This window comes from Pieris brassicae, chromosome 9 (assembly GCF_905147105.1).
Source record: "Pieris brassicae chromosome 9, ilPieBrab1.1, whole genome shotgun sequence".
Taxonomy (NCBI): Eukaryota; Metazoa; Arthropoda; class Insecta; order Lepidoptera; family Pieridae; genus Pieris; species Pieris brassicae.
The window spans coordinates 13,413,240-13,427,332 of record NC_059673.1 but is presented as its reverse complement, the minus strand read 5'-3'; the positions used below and the strand labels follow the sequence as shown (position 1 = coordinate 13,427,332).

The following is a 14,093-nucleotide window of genomic DNA, read 5'->3' as shown; positions in this document are numbered from 1 at the left end:
ACGCCGAGAACTTAAAATATTTTCATAGGCAAATGAAATTTAAAACAGAAACAACGACATCTCTTAATATGCTTGATCCACAAATACACGCTACCGACTTCCAGCATCCAAATGTTTACTATTCTGTGTTGTCTCTTCAAATGGCACTTGCAAATCTTATCGGACTACGCTTATCCTTATGATGGCCATTTTGGATTATTTTGTGAAATATTTTGTTGTGAAACCCTCTTCTCAATTTACATAAGTTTGGCATTGGATTCGTTGGTTTTGAAGGGTGAAATTAGGGTGATGGGTGTGACAGCTAGGTGTGGCACAGCAGACGTTGATGCGGCGATGTCCGTGCTGTTTTATGACGGGGGTGCGCCGGGACGCGGGCGCGCCACTAATTTTGATAAAAGCCTCGTTCGCCCGCACCCGTGACACCTTCAAACTCGACGAAGTCGAATAAATTCTTAATAAATAAATTGGTATATATAATAAAGATATTTATTAAGTTTTATAAATAAATGTATTGCTGTACGTTTTTGTCCCGCTAAAACTCGAGAATGGCTGGACCGATTTGGCTAATTATGATTTTGAAATATTTGTAGAAGTTCTGGGAATGTGTGATGGGTAAACATTATTAAGAAGTAAAGATTTAATTTTCCAATAAAACTTTTCCCAGTTGAGAAATATTTGATGTCGTTTGTTAAAAATCATATGTAAATAAAAAAACTCGTTTAGTTGTCATATGTATATATTCTTCATTATCTTGTGCTTTTTGTTTGCAACATAGTAGCTTCTTATACGTGTAGAACCTGTTGTTGTTCAGACTTGATAGTTGATTGGGAATGCTCGAAATATGTAGGAAGTATATATGCACAACCCTTGATGTAAATATTGTTTGTTAATAATAATAGTTTATAAGTTGTGACTTATTAAGTTTATGAAATTGACGTTTTGTCGTACTGACCACTTTAACCTCAAATATCTCTTTGGTAAGGAATACCAAATTCATTTTTTCACAGTTATTTACTTGTGCATTTGTTTTTCGATAACCATGATTCATTTCATTTTCTCGTTTTAAATTTTTTTCTTTGCGTCACTATTTATTAAATGGAAAACATGAAATAACGCGTTAATTACGAGTATGAGTTCCACCGTGGCGCGATTAATTCTATAAAATATTCCTGTAGTATAGAGCATATCTATCATGTTTAATCAAAATATCGGGAAAACTATGTTCTACTGGTCCGTCATATTATATACAATATTGTGTTATTAGACGAGGATGATATCTGATTTCGATGGATGGATTCTATGGTATATTCATAACCGAGTTAGGCCATTGTGTTATACTTGTGCAATTGTTTTCGAAAACCATGATTAATTTAATTTTCCTGTTTTAATTTTTTTTCTTTGCGTCACTCTAATTATTATATGGAAAACATGAAATAACGCGTTATTTATGAGTAAGAGTTCCACCAAGAAGCAAATTGGGAAGGTGAAAAAACTTGAAAGGTGGATACGGTACCTTACTAATTGAGTTGAAGCAAATCGGCAAACGCGCATCGAATGCTGCGTTACATTACTCAACCGGCACAATAATGAAGACACTTTAAGTGGATCCTGTACGATAATCTGAAGCGCTCATCGCATCGGATCTTGCTGTAACAGATAACCTTTTTTTTTTTTTTTCGAAATTTGGATTACTTAAAATTCAACTCTGATGGGGCAGTCGAAAACGCCTTCAAAGATTTGATTGACTTCGTCCGATTGTTTTTTTTTTTAGTAAAGTTATCAATGAACTACCTATAAGATTGCAAAAGTACATAGAAAGTAATGGAACATACATAGATTAATTAAATATTTTATATTTGAAAAAAAATCTACTTTTTGTTCCTCCCATACAAAACGTCAGTTATATATATATATATATATATATATATATATATATATATTGTTTTTATTTATATTGGGTGTATAACGTGGCAAGTTGGTCCTTCGGGTCTATAAGGAAAAAACATATCACTATTTCTGTGTATGTTTGATGCAGACATCTGAAGCCATGACCAACCGTATTTGAACTAAAACAAAACTAACATTTGACTTCAAAATATACTTTGTTATAGAATGAAGAAGATAGGCAAGCTTTTAGTAAACGATGAACATTAAACAGCTGGAATTAAAAATAATTCACTTGTTATATTTCTATAAAGTTTTAGAGTCTGAGACACAAACTTGGAAATTCCATACATATTATGTTTTGATATGTTAAGTATTCATCAATATAAAGTTGTAGTAAGTACCGACAGGGCGTGGGCGGAGTAGGCGTGGTCTCGCCCCGCCCAACGTATACCCGCCTTCGCCCTTTGCCACCTTTTCGGTTAAATCTACAGGCTTTCTACTCCAAAGGTTAGCTAGAGCTTTCCAATCAAACAGCCTAATTAAACGGAAAAATAACTTTTTTAAGCGGAGCAATAGTTGTATACACAACATTTTAATGGGAAAAGTTTAATATGAAAGAAAATGAGGGGTATATTACCTGACGTAAAAATGATTTCGTGGAAATTGATTACATTTAGCTCGAGATGACAAAAGAGATGAGTATTAACTCAGCGGCAGCCTGCGGGGCAGATAAACTTGTTACAGCAAGATACACGCTAACCACGACCGAAGACACTGGAAAACGACAAACGGGAAATATCTAATCTTGTTTGGCCTTCCGATCCCCGGGAACATTTGTTACAACATTTATATTTAATAACAATATCATGAATTTATGAGTTCTAGAGTATCATTTATTTCATTGTTGTGTTTGCAAATAGATTAGTTACGTGAATATGTGTAGAACGTAACGTAACGTAGTGTCGTAGAACTAGAACACTTAAAATAAATATCATTTGCAGGCTGTACATGTTGTGCAAAGATTCTAATTGGTAAACAGTTAAAAAATGCGCTTAAATTTTACTAAATACTTCATAACTATTATATATAATAGTTCATTATTATTGTTCAGGTCTCACGTAGCGGGGACCATCTCTTTTCTAGCGCTAAAAGGTTCTTGTTGACGTAGCGTTCGATTTAAGAGGCATGGCTACATTCACGTTCTTATAATTGATTGCTTTGTCGCGTAATTTGTTTGCCGACGCCTGGAAAGTGCTATTCTCGCGGGAACGCCGAGTTGTACCTCCTCTCGTCATCAGGTTTGTAAATAATAAATGCTATCCGACGTCAAAGCGCCACGCTCCTTAGTAGTTCTTACCTACCCAACGTGACTCGACATAATAATAATAAACTAATATAAAATTAATTGCTGTTACGATGCCGCAATGTATTTCTTATTTAGGTGTTTTACCTATTATTTCTATATCTATAGCTACAATAATTACTCTAAGTTTAAGCTCTGACTTTTAACCTATGAATGTAGACAGACGGCGTAGCGTGGATATTTGTAGCTTTGTAGCAGCAAGCAATGTAGAGCCGCGCACGTGTCTCACTAATAACCATGTAATTGGTATCGAAGCTCGCCGTAGCCGGATTAGTGAACGTCTAATTGAATGCGAGACGTTTCCTTGCTTCCACCTACCTTACTACGACGGCGACGACTTAATTTTGTTGCGGTCAAGTTGCGCCGTGTACGTGCAGAAGCACCGCACGCCTCACAATTAGAACAACCAGATGAATTAAATTGCCATGGAATCCCGGGCCTTAGCTAGAGATCAAAGGCGACACCCCGACCGAACGAGACTTTGGATTTACCCGCCGCAAAGTTACGACGCTAGATAATCATTTCGTGTCAATTAGCTAATGAAAAATTAAATAGGCAGGCGGAATGTGGAGAAGCTCTGTAATTAAAATTACGACGGTGGTGTCTGGCATCTGTAAGGGAATTTTGTCAACTCCTAACTTACTGACAAGTACAAATTGCTATAGAGATAGCTTTATTTTGATGATTGATTTTTAAGAACATAATTCGTTTCGTCGCACTCTTGAGATGTCCGCCGCAATAATAATTCCTTCTCTTGAACAATTAAGGTTTGGTTTGGGCGATGTAGGCGATTCCGTTAAGAATAAGTAGTAGATGTTTTTTTAAAGATACTGACTATTCACCATGGGTTTTTTGTATAAATAGTAGAGTTTGGAATTAGTAGGTCAAATTTTATTTTTGGAAAGTATTAAAACACGTGATACTTCGCAGATCACTCTTTTAACAATAATAAATACACAAACGGATCGACTAGAACTTAGTATATATTTAAATAAATAATGTGTGCGGGGGGCGTTCACTACTGCACCTGATGGCCACAGAAACAGTGGCACGAACGATGTATGTACGACCAATGTATCATCGCGTTTACTAGACCGCACATGCTTCTGGAAGGAAGCCAAATAACCTCTTCCCAACAGGTAAACCGAACGGCCCCTTTTAGATGACATCACACTCGCTATTAACACCTCAACACGTTCTGATTCATCTGATTGAAAATATCCCATTAACTCATGTTATTTTTATTGTTGCATTATGACTTCATATATTGGATCAGAAGATGCATACACTATAATATATATTTACTTAATATATCATCGCGACAGATTTGATACACGAAATATTACCAAGATGTAATTGTAACATATTCCGTATCATATCAAAATAAATTAATGTAACAGAATTGTTTAATTTTACCGCGCCGCTAGTGTTGTACCGTTAACGTTAACACGGTTTTCTAATACAACATAATATTCTTTTTCACTGGTTTTTATTTGCGAAAGCTCCAGAGAAGATAATGCCGTAAGCTGGTCGAGGCACATGCGTCGGACAGCAACGTGCCTTGTTATTAAGTTTTTAAACGATTGTGTTAATTAGCGCGCTTCACGGCGGTTAGCCCTCGAGCGGGGCACTATTCAATAAAAAAATTATACGTTTCTTTATGGAATTAATTAAGTTTGCAACGTAGCTTAATGTTTGTATTAAAATATTATTCAAGCTAGATCGTTAAATCTAGGCTGCATATTCACGTAACAGTAGTTGTCGGCTAGTAAAAAGAAAGTTTAAAAATGTATGTATTGTTACAGCAATTGTTCCGGACACAACAGGCGGCGGCTGCGGGTGGACAGGCGGCAGCGGCTCAACTTCAGCTCCTGCAGCAACAGCAACAACAACAGTTCCAACTACAACAACAACTGGCTGCGCAGCAAGCGTTCACACAAGCGCCGTATGTTATAAACGCGGGCCAAGAGGGCGCGCCGTACGTGAGCGCGTTAATCGCAGGCGTGCCGCCGTACTACGGGGTAGCGGCGCCGTGGGGCGTATACCCCGGGCTGGTAGCACAACAGCAAGCGCAGCAGCCCCGACGGCCGCTAACACCGCAGGCGGGTGAACAACAGGTGAACGGGCAGGGCCAGTACGTGATTCCCTACTATGACCCGAGTTCCTTGGTCATGGGCGGCCGTAACGGCACGCCGCTTAGACTGGTATCGCCTGGTGGAGTGCTCGCGCCGCGCCAGTACCCGCCGGCCCCGGCACACGCGCCCGCCACTCCGGCACCGCCGCAGCCACAACAGCCGCAGCAGCAGCCCCAACCCGGTAAGTCTATATTATGAGTTTTACAGAAACAATAAGACAAGACAACTATTTAAATTATATATTTCACCTTTTAAATTACATCTTACTCAAAGCAGACATAGTAATGTCGTCCGCTTGAAATACTGTATTTCTCCTTAGATACTTGACAAGGTTGTATATACATATTCAAATACATTACGAAGTGAATAGACCATAACAATTACCTTAATTTAGGTATTGATTATTAGCTTAAAGTAGTAGCTTTTTTTTAAAACTTTAACGAACTTACTATATCTTTGTTGTATATATAATCACACTACTCATGCATTTGATTATAATCACTAATTGACGACATGTTTTGTACATGAGATTAAGAAATATTTTTCTGTATATATTATAACCATTGCCTGTATTGTTGAAAAAAAGTAGTCTTTTTAGATTCTAGATGATTTCTAAAACCGGAGAAATTTAAGCAATGAGTTGTTTTAAATAAGGAATTCCTGCCTTATTTATACCACATACATTGTTTTAAGTTCTATGTTGTGTAATATAACATTTGATACATAGTTATTATTATTGTCATAATGTACATACAAATAGATTGTAAATAAAACTATCGTAATCATTATGCGAGCGATGTATGTTTACTATTCTGCCATATTAATGTTTTCATCTCATAATAATATTATTCTTTTTAGTACTTGCCTCAAGCATTTGAGGCACTATTAGTACGTACTACTTACAACCCTCCGTTAATTTTTAACCCCTTTTTTTGTCCTTTGTACGTGAAGTCGATGTAACATATGTCCATCTTCATTTTCATCTACAAATCAGTATAATGACTGATTTGTAGTATTCCATATTCCTCTGCATCGTTCAATTAGTTAGTCGTAGATAAGAACCTACATCGCTAGCTAGTGATAGTGAGTGAGGTAGGCTCGGTAAGGGCCTGGCGACGTTAGTGGAGCGTGGCGGTATGGTGTTGCAGGCGGCGCGGTGGGTGCGCGGCGGGACTCGCTGGAATTTGGCGGTGGCCCGGCTGGTGCGCTCCAGGAGTACGCCCGAAAGTGGGGACCCTCTCCACTGTCGCCGCCGCTCGGGGCCGCCTTAGGTCCGGTAGGCCTTAGGACCGTGTCAGCTGCGCCCGGCGCTGAAAACGCCAAATACAGGTGCCGACACACATGCACTAAACACGGCACAGATAGATAAAATGCATTATGGTGCTTTTTTTCATATGCACGACTCTCTTAATATGTGTAAAAATTAACGAAAATTAATTCTATTGTGTATATGAGGTTATGTACTAGCACCATACTCCACTTACACAATGATAATTAATGGTAAATTTTGGAAAGTAAGGAAATATGCTTCAAAAGAACATTGCGTGACGGAAAGTGATTCCAAGTTGAGGAAATAAAAGAGAAATTTTAACAAGTAATTAAAAATTTGATTCGCGTTTCTATTTATGATATTGTGCGATGTAGGTGAAACTTAAAAGAAAAAATAGTAAAGTCACTAAACTCAAGTAGCTGTATAAAACATTATTTTATCACTTAAATAAGAATAATATATAAATGGAATATTTGTTCCTAGTTCCCTCTACCATGTACAGATACACACAATTATAAAAAAAACATAAAACACTGTACATAGTTTTGTATATTTTGTCGCTGTTTTGTAGCCGTGTACAATATTCATCATTGCATGTCCACATTGACCATTGCAATTAATACGTACGTGCTTCTTTTTTGTCACGTGCTTATTGTGTGCTTAAATTCTTTATTTTGATTTCAGAGCCGTCAGCAGTTTAGCACAAGGTTTGACGTCAAATGGTGGCATGTTTGGCTCATCATCTTCGCTATTGAGTAAACTGAGTGGCGTCGGAACTATCTCAGGTTGGTACCATATTGATATACCAACACCATTTCAAACATTATATCGACAGTTCGCGCCGTTACATGATAATATCACAATTTCTCGTGTGAACCATACTTTTTCCACTAAACCAGTGCTGTTCTAATCGATCTTATTGCGGTATTCTTGCATCACATTTGAGACTTACGTAAACGATATTCCAATTAATCAATTTTTTTAATGCGCCACGTAGCAATTGGTGCATCACTATGCGTAACCGTTTGATAATAACGCAATTGTTATTATATTGATTAGATATTAATACTGTAGCTTTACAACTATTCTAGGAACAAAGGTCTCAGTATTTAGCGTTATATGAACCAGTTTCAGCCTTTTTATAAAATCCTTGCAAATATTAAGGTAATTTAATACAAAGTTGGAAACAAATTTTATTCAACGATAGCGTTTTCGCTTTATTTTATTTGTTGGTACAGTAAGTATTACATTAAATGATTTTTTTGTCTTTAATTTAAAAGGTATCTTATATCTCCAAAAAACAAACTTTTCTTTTGTAAATTTTGTTCGTCTTATTTATGTATATGATTGTTCGTATTATATGCGCTTCAAATTGCTAAATAACGTTTCCGAGTAATTAGGGAGGATTTGATAACAATTTAGCCCAAGTCCGAACGGTTAATTTTTTTATGTTATGTAATAGTTAGTTATGTAATAGATGTATGATTCTTATTCTAAAGTCTTCGGTCGTATGGTCTGTGCCAGGTAAAATGCTTATTAGATTAGCCAGATTTTTTTTGCTTAAACTAATAAATTTTTGTCACATTGAGTTCCAAAACCAACAGATTTTACAATAAAAACACATGCATTTATAGACATTAAAATTAAAATATACAAACATGATGTCGTCGCCTCTGGTTTAAATTAAAATCAGCGTTCAAAATGATTAATAAAAAAAGAAAAGTATTCCCCTAATTCTACTTTTAGCCGAAGTTTGTAAGAATATATTTAAGCGCATTATCGTTTAGCCGTGAATTGGATTTTAAAATTTTTGTTATTTAATGGCAGAGCTAGTGGGCGGAGGAGTAGGCGTGGGGGTAGGAGTCGGTGTAGGATCAGTGGGGGCACTGGTGGGCGAGAAGCCGGCAGCCGGAAGGTCTCGTCTGCTTGAAGACTTCCGCAACAACCGCATTCCCAACTTACAGCTGCGGGAGTTGGCCAACCACATCGTGGAGTTCTCACAGGATCAGCACGGATCCAGGTATGTCATTTATCTAGCATTTTTTTATAATAAACAACTCAACAATCATGCGCAGCGTGGTGCAATGGATTAAAAAAGTGACGAATAATTTTCATTGTATTATAGGTAATCAAAATTAAAAACTGCGTAAGACAATTGCAAATTCATAATATTATACAAAAAGTGCGTGCGTACAAAGCACACATGTCAGAAGTGAGACTATTTTGTAAATTAATTATTACTAAGGTAAAAGCCCCAATAGATGATCATGTGTATGTGATGACCAATATATGATCACTCCATGTATTTGTATATCTATATTCACACTGTTCACACACTGTATACGTGATAATGATAATATAAATAAATAAAAAATCCGCGTTTACTGCAAAAGACCTTATGCGCCGTAATTGTTATCTAACGATATTAAACGTAACTAATAAACGAAATACATCATCAAATAGCATATATTTTTTCTCGATCTCTGCCTTTTCTTCGACAAATACGCTGCAAATCTTCGTGACGCTAATATTATTATTATTGCGTTTCAGCCGTAAAAAAATTACCATCATGCGCCTAAAGAAAAGAAGTTTCACTTCAAAAAATAACTAAAGCGATGCACCAAACTCATGTAACTTTATTCTGATATATTTTTTATATCCCTTTTCATGATATAATTCACGATATTAACTAGGAACTGTGATTGTTCCCCAAAGATAATATTTACATGAAAATAAATTGAAATTGAATATAAATGTGCTAATAAGTACATTTATATTATGACGAATAGTCATAATAACTATCTTTTATTTTGTATAAAATTCCGTTAATGCGCTGCAACAGTGAATACGTGCAACATAACCTGGTAAAGAAATTGAATTAAGTAGATTACATAAGTTATTAGGCAACCGGCGGCCTTTTCGCTAACAAGCGATTTCTTCCAAGCAACCCTAATATAGGACAATAAAAAAAATAATTTCACTAATCTATTGCAGATTTATCCAGCAAAAATTAGAAAGGGCCACTGTACAAGAGAAACAAATGGTATTCAATGAAATCATTGGAGCAGCATACAGTTTAATGACCGATGTTTTTGGAAACTATGTGATACAGAAGTTCTTTGAGTTTGGAACGCCTGAGCAGAAAACGACACTAGCGCAAAAAGTAAGATATTCTTAGCGAATTTTGTTAGAAACCGTTTATTAGATTTTAGTTTATCTATTAAATACTAAGCTGTACAATATTTGGTGGTGATTTTAATAGAACATTGATTTCGAGATTATAATATGAGGTGCTTCTTAACACCTGCGAGCCTTTGTTAGCAATTGTAGAACTACAATTTATTAAACAACGTGGGCTTTTCAGGTGCGCGGTCACGTGTTGGCACTTGCACTGCAGATGTACGGGTGCCGCGTCATCCAAAAGGCGCTTGAGTCCATTCCGCCCGAACAGCAGCAAGAGGTCGTACGCGAATTAGACGGACACGTACTCAAGTGTGTCAAGGATCAGAATGGAAATCATGTGGTGAGTTGGATTGTATATTATTTATTGCTTGTTAGCTTATTAAATGATGTTACCAGGATTGATAAGTTCACTGAGAGAATGTTGCTGTTTAACGTGTAAAATTTTCTTTCCAGGTGCAAAAGTGTATAGAGTGCGTAGAACCCGGCGCGCTGCAGTTCATAATAAACGCATTCGCGGGTCAGGTGTACGCTCTGTCGACGCACCCCTACGGCTGCCGAGTAATTCAGCGCATCCTCGAGCACTGCACGGCCGAACAGACGGCGCCAGTGCTGGCCGAGCTACACGCGCACACGGACCAGCTCATCCAGGACCAGTACGGCAACTATGTCGTGCAACACGTGCTCGAGCACGGCGCGCCCGACGATCGCGCGCGCCTCGTGGCTGCCGTCAGGGGCAAGGTCTTGCAGCTATCGCAGCACAAGTTCGCTTCCAATGTGGTCGAAAAGTGCGTCTCGCACGCCACTCGCAACGAGCGCGCGCTGCTCATCGACGAGTTGTGCGGCTTCAACGACAACGCACTGCACATGATGATGAAGGACCAGTACGCCAACTACGTCGTGCAGAAGATGATCGACGTGGCTGAGCCCACGCAGCGCAAAGTGCTCATGCACAAGATCCGGCCGCACATCGGCTCGCTGCGCAAGTACACGTACGGCAAGCACATCATCGCCAAACTCGAGAAGTTCTTCCTGAAGGCGCCCGAGCTGGGGCCCATCGGCCCGCCGCAGCCCAACCCCGGCTTGTAGTCGTCCGAATAAACACGACTTGTACATTGGGAGCGATGCGACGTCGGTCGGGCGAGGCGCGGCTCTCCGCCTTTATAAATTTGTGAATATTGCGATTGTACATTTGTAAGTAATTAGGGCCGCGGCCCCGGCGCTGTACATACTGCGGCAGACTGATGTACAGAATACAGATACGATTACTGTGTACCATAGCGGCCCCGCGTCGCGTCTCCGCGCCGCGTTCTCGTAGACTCTTAAGTGTTCTAGTATTATTCCTTGTTCGTATGAATCTATGTATAAATATTTGAACGTCTCTCATTCTCGTGTAATTTATGAATCGAAGGAAAGCAGCGGTCCGATGCACCCGTGCGTTTCCGTTATTTTAGCTCGTCGTAGATTTACTGTTAGCTGGGCTAGGGGACCTTGAATCTTGAAACGATGAACGGATGCCGCAGGCAGTTCTGGACAATCGGCACTATAGTCGTGATTTATTTTTATCGTTTGTTAATGTTCGAGTCGAGCTCTCGTTTACGTTAGTTAAACCGGCTACAATCGTACATAGCTTATCGAATATTTTAGCGCCGGTGTGTATAATTTGTCGATTATGATTTGTGAAAATGATATTTTTGTATATTTTTATGTAAGTTAAACGTTAAGTTATTTAGTGCAAGTGCGTATCGAGCGCCGCTTATGTTTCCGTGTAGTGAAGCGTGCCGTAGGTTATAGTGATGATTGTAAAGTCCTGTACTGATAGTTGTAGTCCGAGGTCTGCCTTGCCGATCGCACGTCACGAGCGTAGCGTAGCCTCATTCCCCTTTGTAATTATTTTTATAGGAAGCGTAGTTTCCTACGACACCTCAGATTTTCTACGTTTAGATGTAATTGAAAATAAAATTATTGTATATGGCTGTACAAAAATGAAATAAAATGATTTGTAAAACCTGTAATGTGATGGAACGGGGCGGCGCGGGCGCGTGGTCGGTGTTCGATCGACACGCGCCGCGCCGCCCTCTAGGTTGTACTAGATAACATTTATATGAGGATCCATCTATTTAGACATTAATTAATAAAGCATTTCTGTAATAATATTACAAATGACTTGTTGTTTTATTCAAACATATCCACATTTCCCAGTGACCAGCTTTCTCCTTTATAAGAAAAAAAGGTGTCCATGTACTAGTGTACACACGTAAGAAGTGAAACTTCTTTATGACCTTATTTTAAAAAAATCTACTGTATTATGCAACTTTACAGAAATTGTTTAAATAAAGTTAAATTAGATAAAGTTAAACAAAAGGCTTTTATTATCATAGACATGAAAACAAATAATACTATTATTTCATTTTACCTTATTACTGCTAAGATTAGTACAGAAATTATTGTAATATATTTATTACTATCGTTGTTATCGTTATTATATATTTTGTTGTAAATGGCTTCGAATCAATTGTGGTAGGGACAAGAAAAATATGGCATGTAACGGAAAAATGTGACGTGTAACCCAAAAATGTGACGGTAATTTTTTTTCCAACGCCGATAAAGAAGTTTCACTTCAAAAATTTATACCCTATAAAATCTAACTTAGTCGATTAGCTAGCCAAGTAATTAAGAGATGCAGACAGGTTAAAAAAAATTTAGAGAGTGTATAGAGTAATTGATGACGGGTACTTAAAATATGACTGTAGATAATAGTAAATTTAAGGTTCAATTGTTTTCTAACAGAACTAAATTAAAATCATTCTAAGCACTTAGCTAGTGAATTGATAGCTTTTTGTAATGATGCCAAGACATCCTCATGTTGGCATGTTATATGCAGGTGAAGTTGCTTTTTGTCTTTAGTTTAATATTAAATGCTTAAATTCAGCTTTAAGCATTTAACGTTAAATTTATAACAAGAAAAACTTTCCTTTTTAACTTCAGACGCAAAAAAGAGGGGGGGGGGGGGAAATGAAATGTAAGTTTGTTTATCGTTGGATGCTCGGATTCCATCCCTGACGCTGCCGCCGTAATGGGTTTGCAGGTCATGGAACTCTTTATTCCATTTTCTGGGGTGCCAATCGGTGGCAAGTAACAGCTCCGGTTTATACGTCCTTTCAAGAAGGCCTCGCGTCGAAAGCGATAATGATTTTAAGCGTAGACGTATGCGGACCAGGAAACTTAAAAAAAGCATATAACTCTGCTCCCAGGTCCTTCAAACAAGAGATTGCACAGGGAGGATAGTTCGCTGGACCACAACGCGAAGGAGAAGGCCGACCTTTTGGGCCGTCTCTTCGCGTCCAACTCGACTTTGAGAATTCACCACCGACCATTTCGCGGATACTGAAACCGAAAATCATAATATGGCAACGTGCTGTCCGCAAAGCTTTATCTTCCTTGATATGTAGTCAGTTGATAAGTCGAGCGGGCCTAATTATCCCAATTGTTATCCGGATGTGTCCTATACCCGACCCTGTTCCTTCTGCATCTCAATGATATTTTGCAACTTAGCAACATAAATTGCTATGCGGACGATACCACAGGGGATGCTCTATACACTGGCCAATTTCTCGGGCAGTTGTCGATCAGTACCGGTACAAACTTGTGTTTGAAAATGAACCGCAATAAGACACAAGTTAGCGCGTTTTCCGCAAAAAATCACCCTTTGTCGCTACTCCACTATTCAAAGACACTTAAAAGCCACAGGCGGCATTGAAATACTTGGCGTTGACATACCGTTCAGTTTCGCGGTCATTTGGAGAAAAAGGCTAAATTAAAGCCTCTAAGAACTTTGGCATGTTCAGCAAGGCCTTCGTTCTTGGCTATCGCTTGCAACTGTAGTTCACTGATCACTGTGTAATTCACTGGTTTTATACAAATAATCTTAAGCTAAACGAAAAGAAGACAAAATGTATTAAATTTGTTACTACAAATGTAAAAAGTAGTAATTCTCAAATAATAATTAAATAGTAAAAGATAGTAAACTCCAGTGGGGCCTACACATAGAAGGTATTTCGAATAGCTTAAGTTCTGCAGCGTTCAGAGTATAAAAGATTCGCGATTTTACAGATGAGAATACAGCAAACCTCGTTTATTTCAGCTATTTTCATAGCATCATGTCATATGGTGTTATTTTGTGGGGTAATGCAATGATTTTGAGCAACACAATTGGTTCACGTGTGCATTTTCTTCCATTCAAGCTTGTTCAAATGCG

The 14,093-nt window shown here is 38.2% G+C and overlaps 1 protein-coding gene across 3 annotated transcripts in view; it reads left to right on the top strand.

Moving 5' to 3' along the window:
- Window positions 1–12,001, top strand: part of LOC123713968 (maternal protein pumilio) — a 56,428-nt gene extending 44,427 nt beyond the window's left edge. For all 3 annotated transcript variants that reach the window (XM_045667892.1, XM_045667891.1, XM_045667893.1), the window contains 7 exons: window positions 5,056–5,566; window positions 6,534–6,714; window positions 7,340–7,440; window positions 8,483–8,675; window positions 9,650–9,818; window positions 10,020–10,178; window positions 10,292–12,001. In XM_045667892.1, coding sequence (XP_045523848.1) covers window positions 5,056–5,566; window positions 6,534–6,714; window positions 7,340–7,440; window positions 8,483–8,675; window positions 9,650–9,818; window positions 10,020–10,178; window positions 10,292–10,924 — 1,947 coding nt within the window. In that variant the 3' untranslated portion in view covers window positions 10,925–12,001. The remainder of the gene's footprint in view (window positions 1–5,055; window positions 5,567–6,533; window positions 6,715–7,339; window positions 7,441–8,482; window positions 8,676–9,649; window positions 9,819–10,019; window positions 10,179–10,291) is intronic.
- The last annotated feature ends 2,092 nt before the right edge of the window (window positions 12,002–14,093 follow it).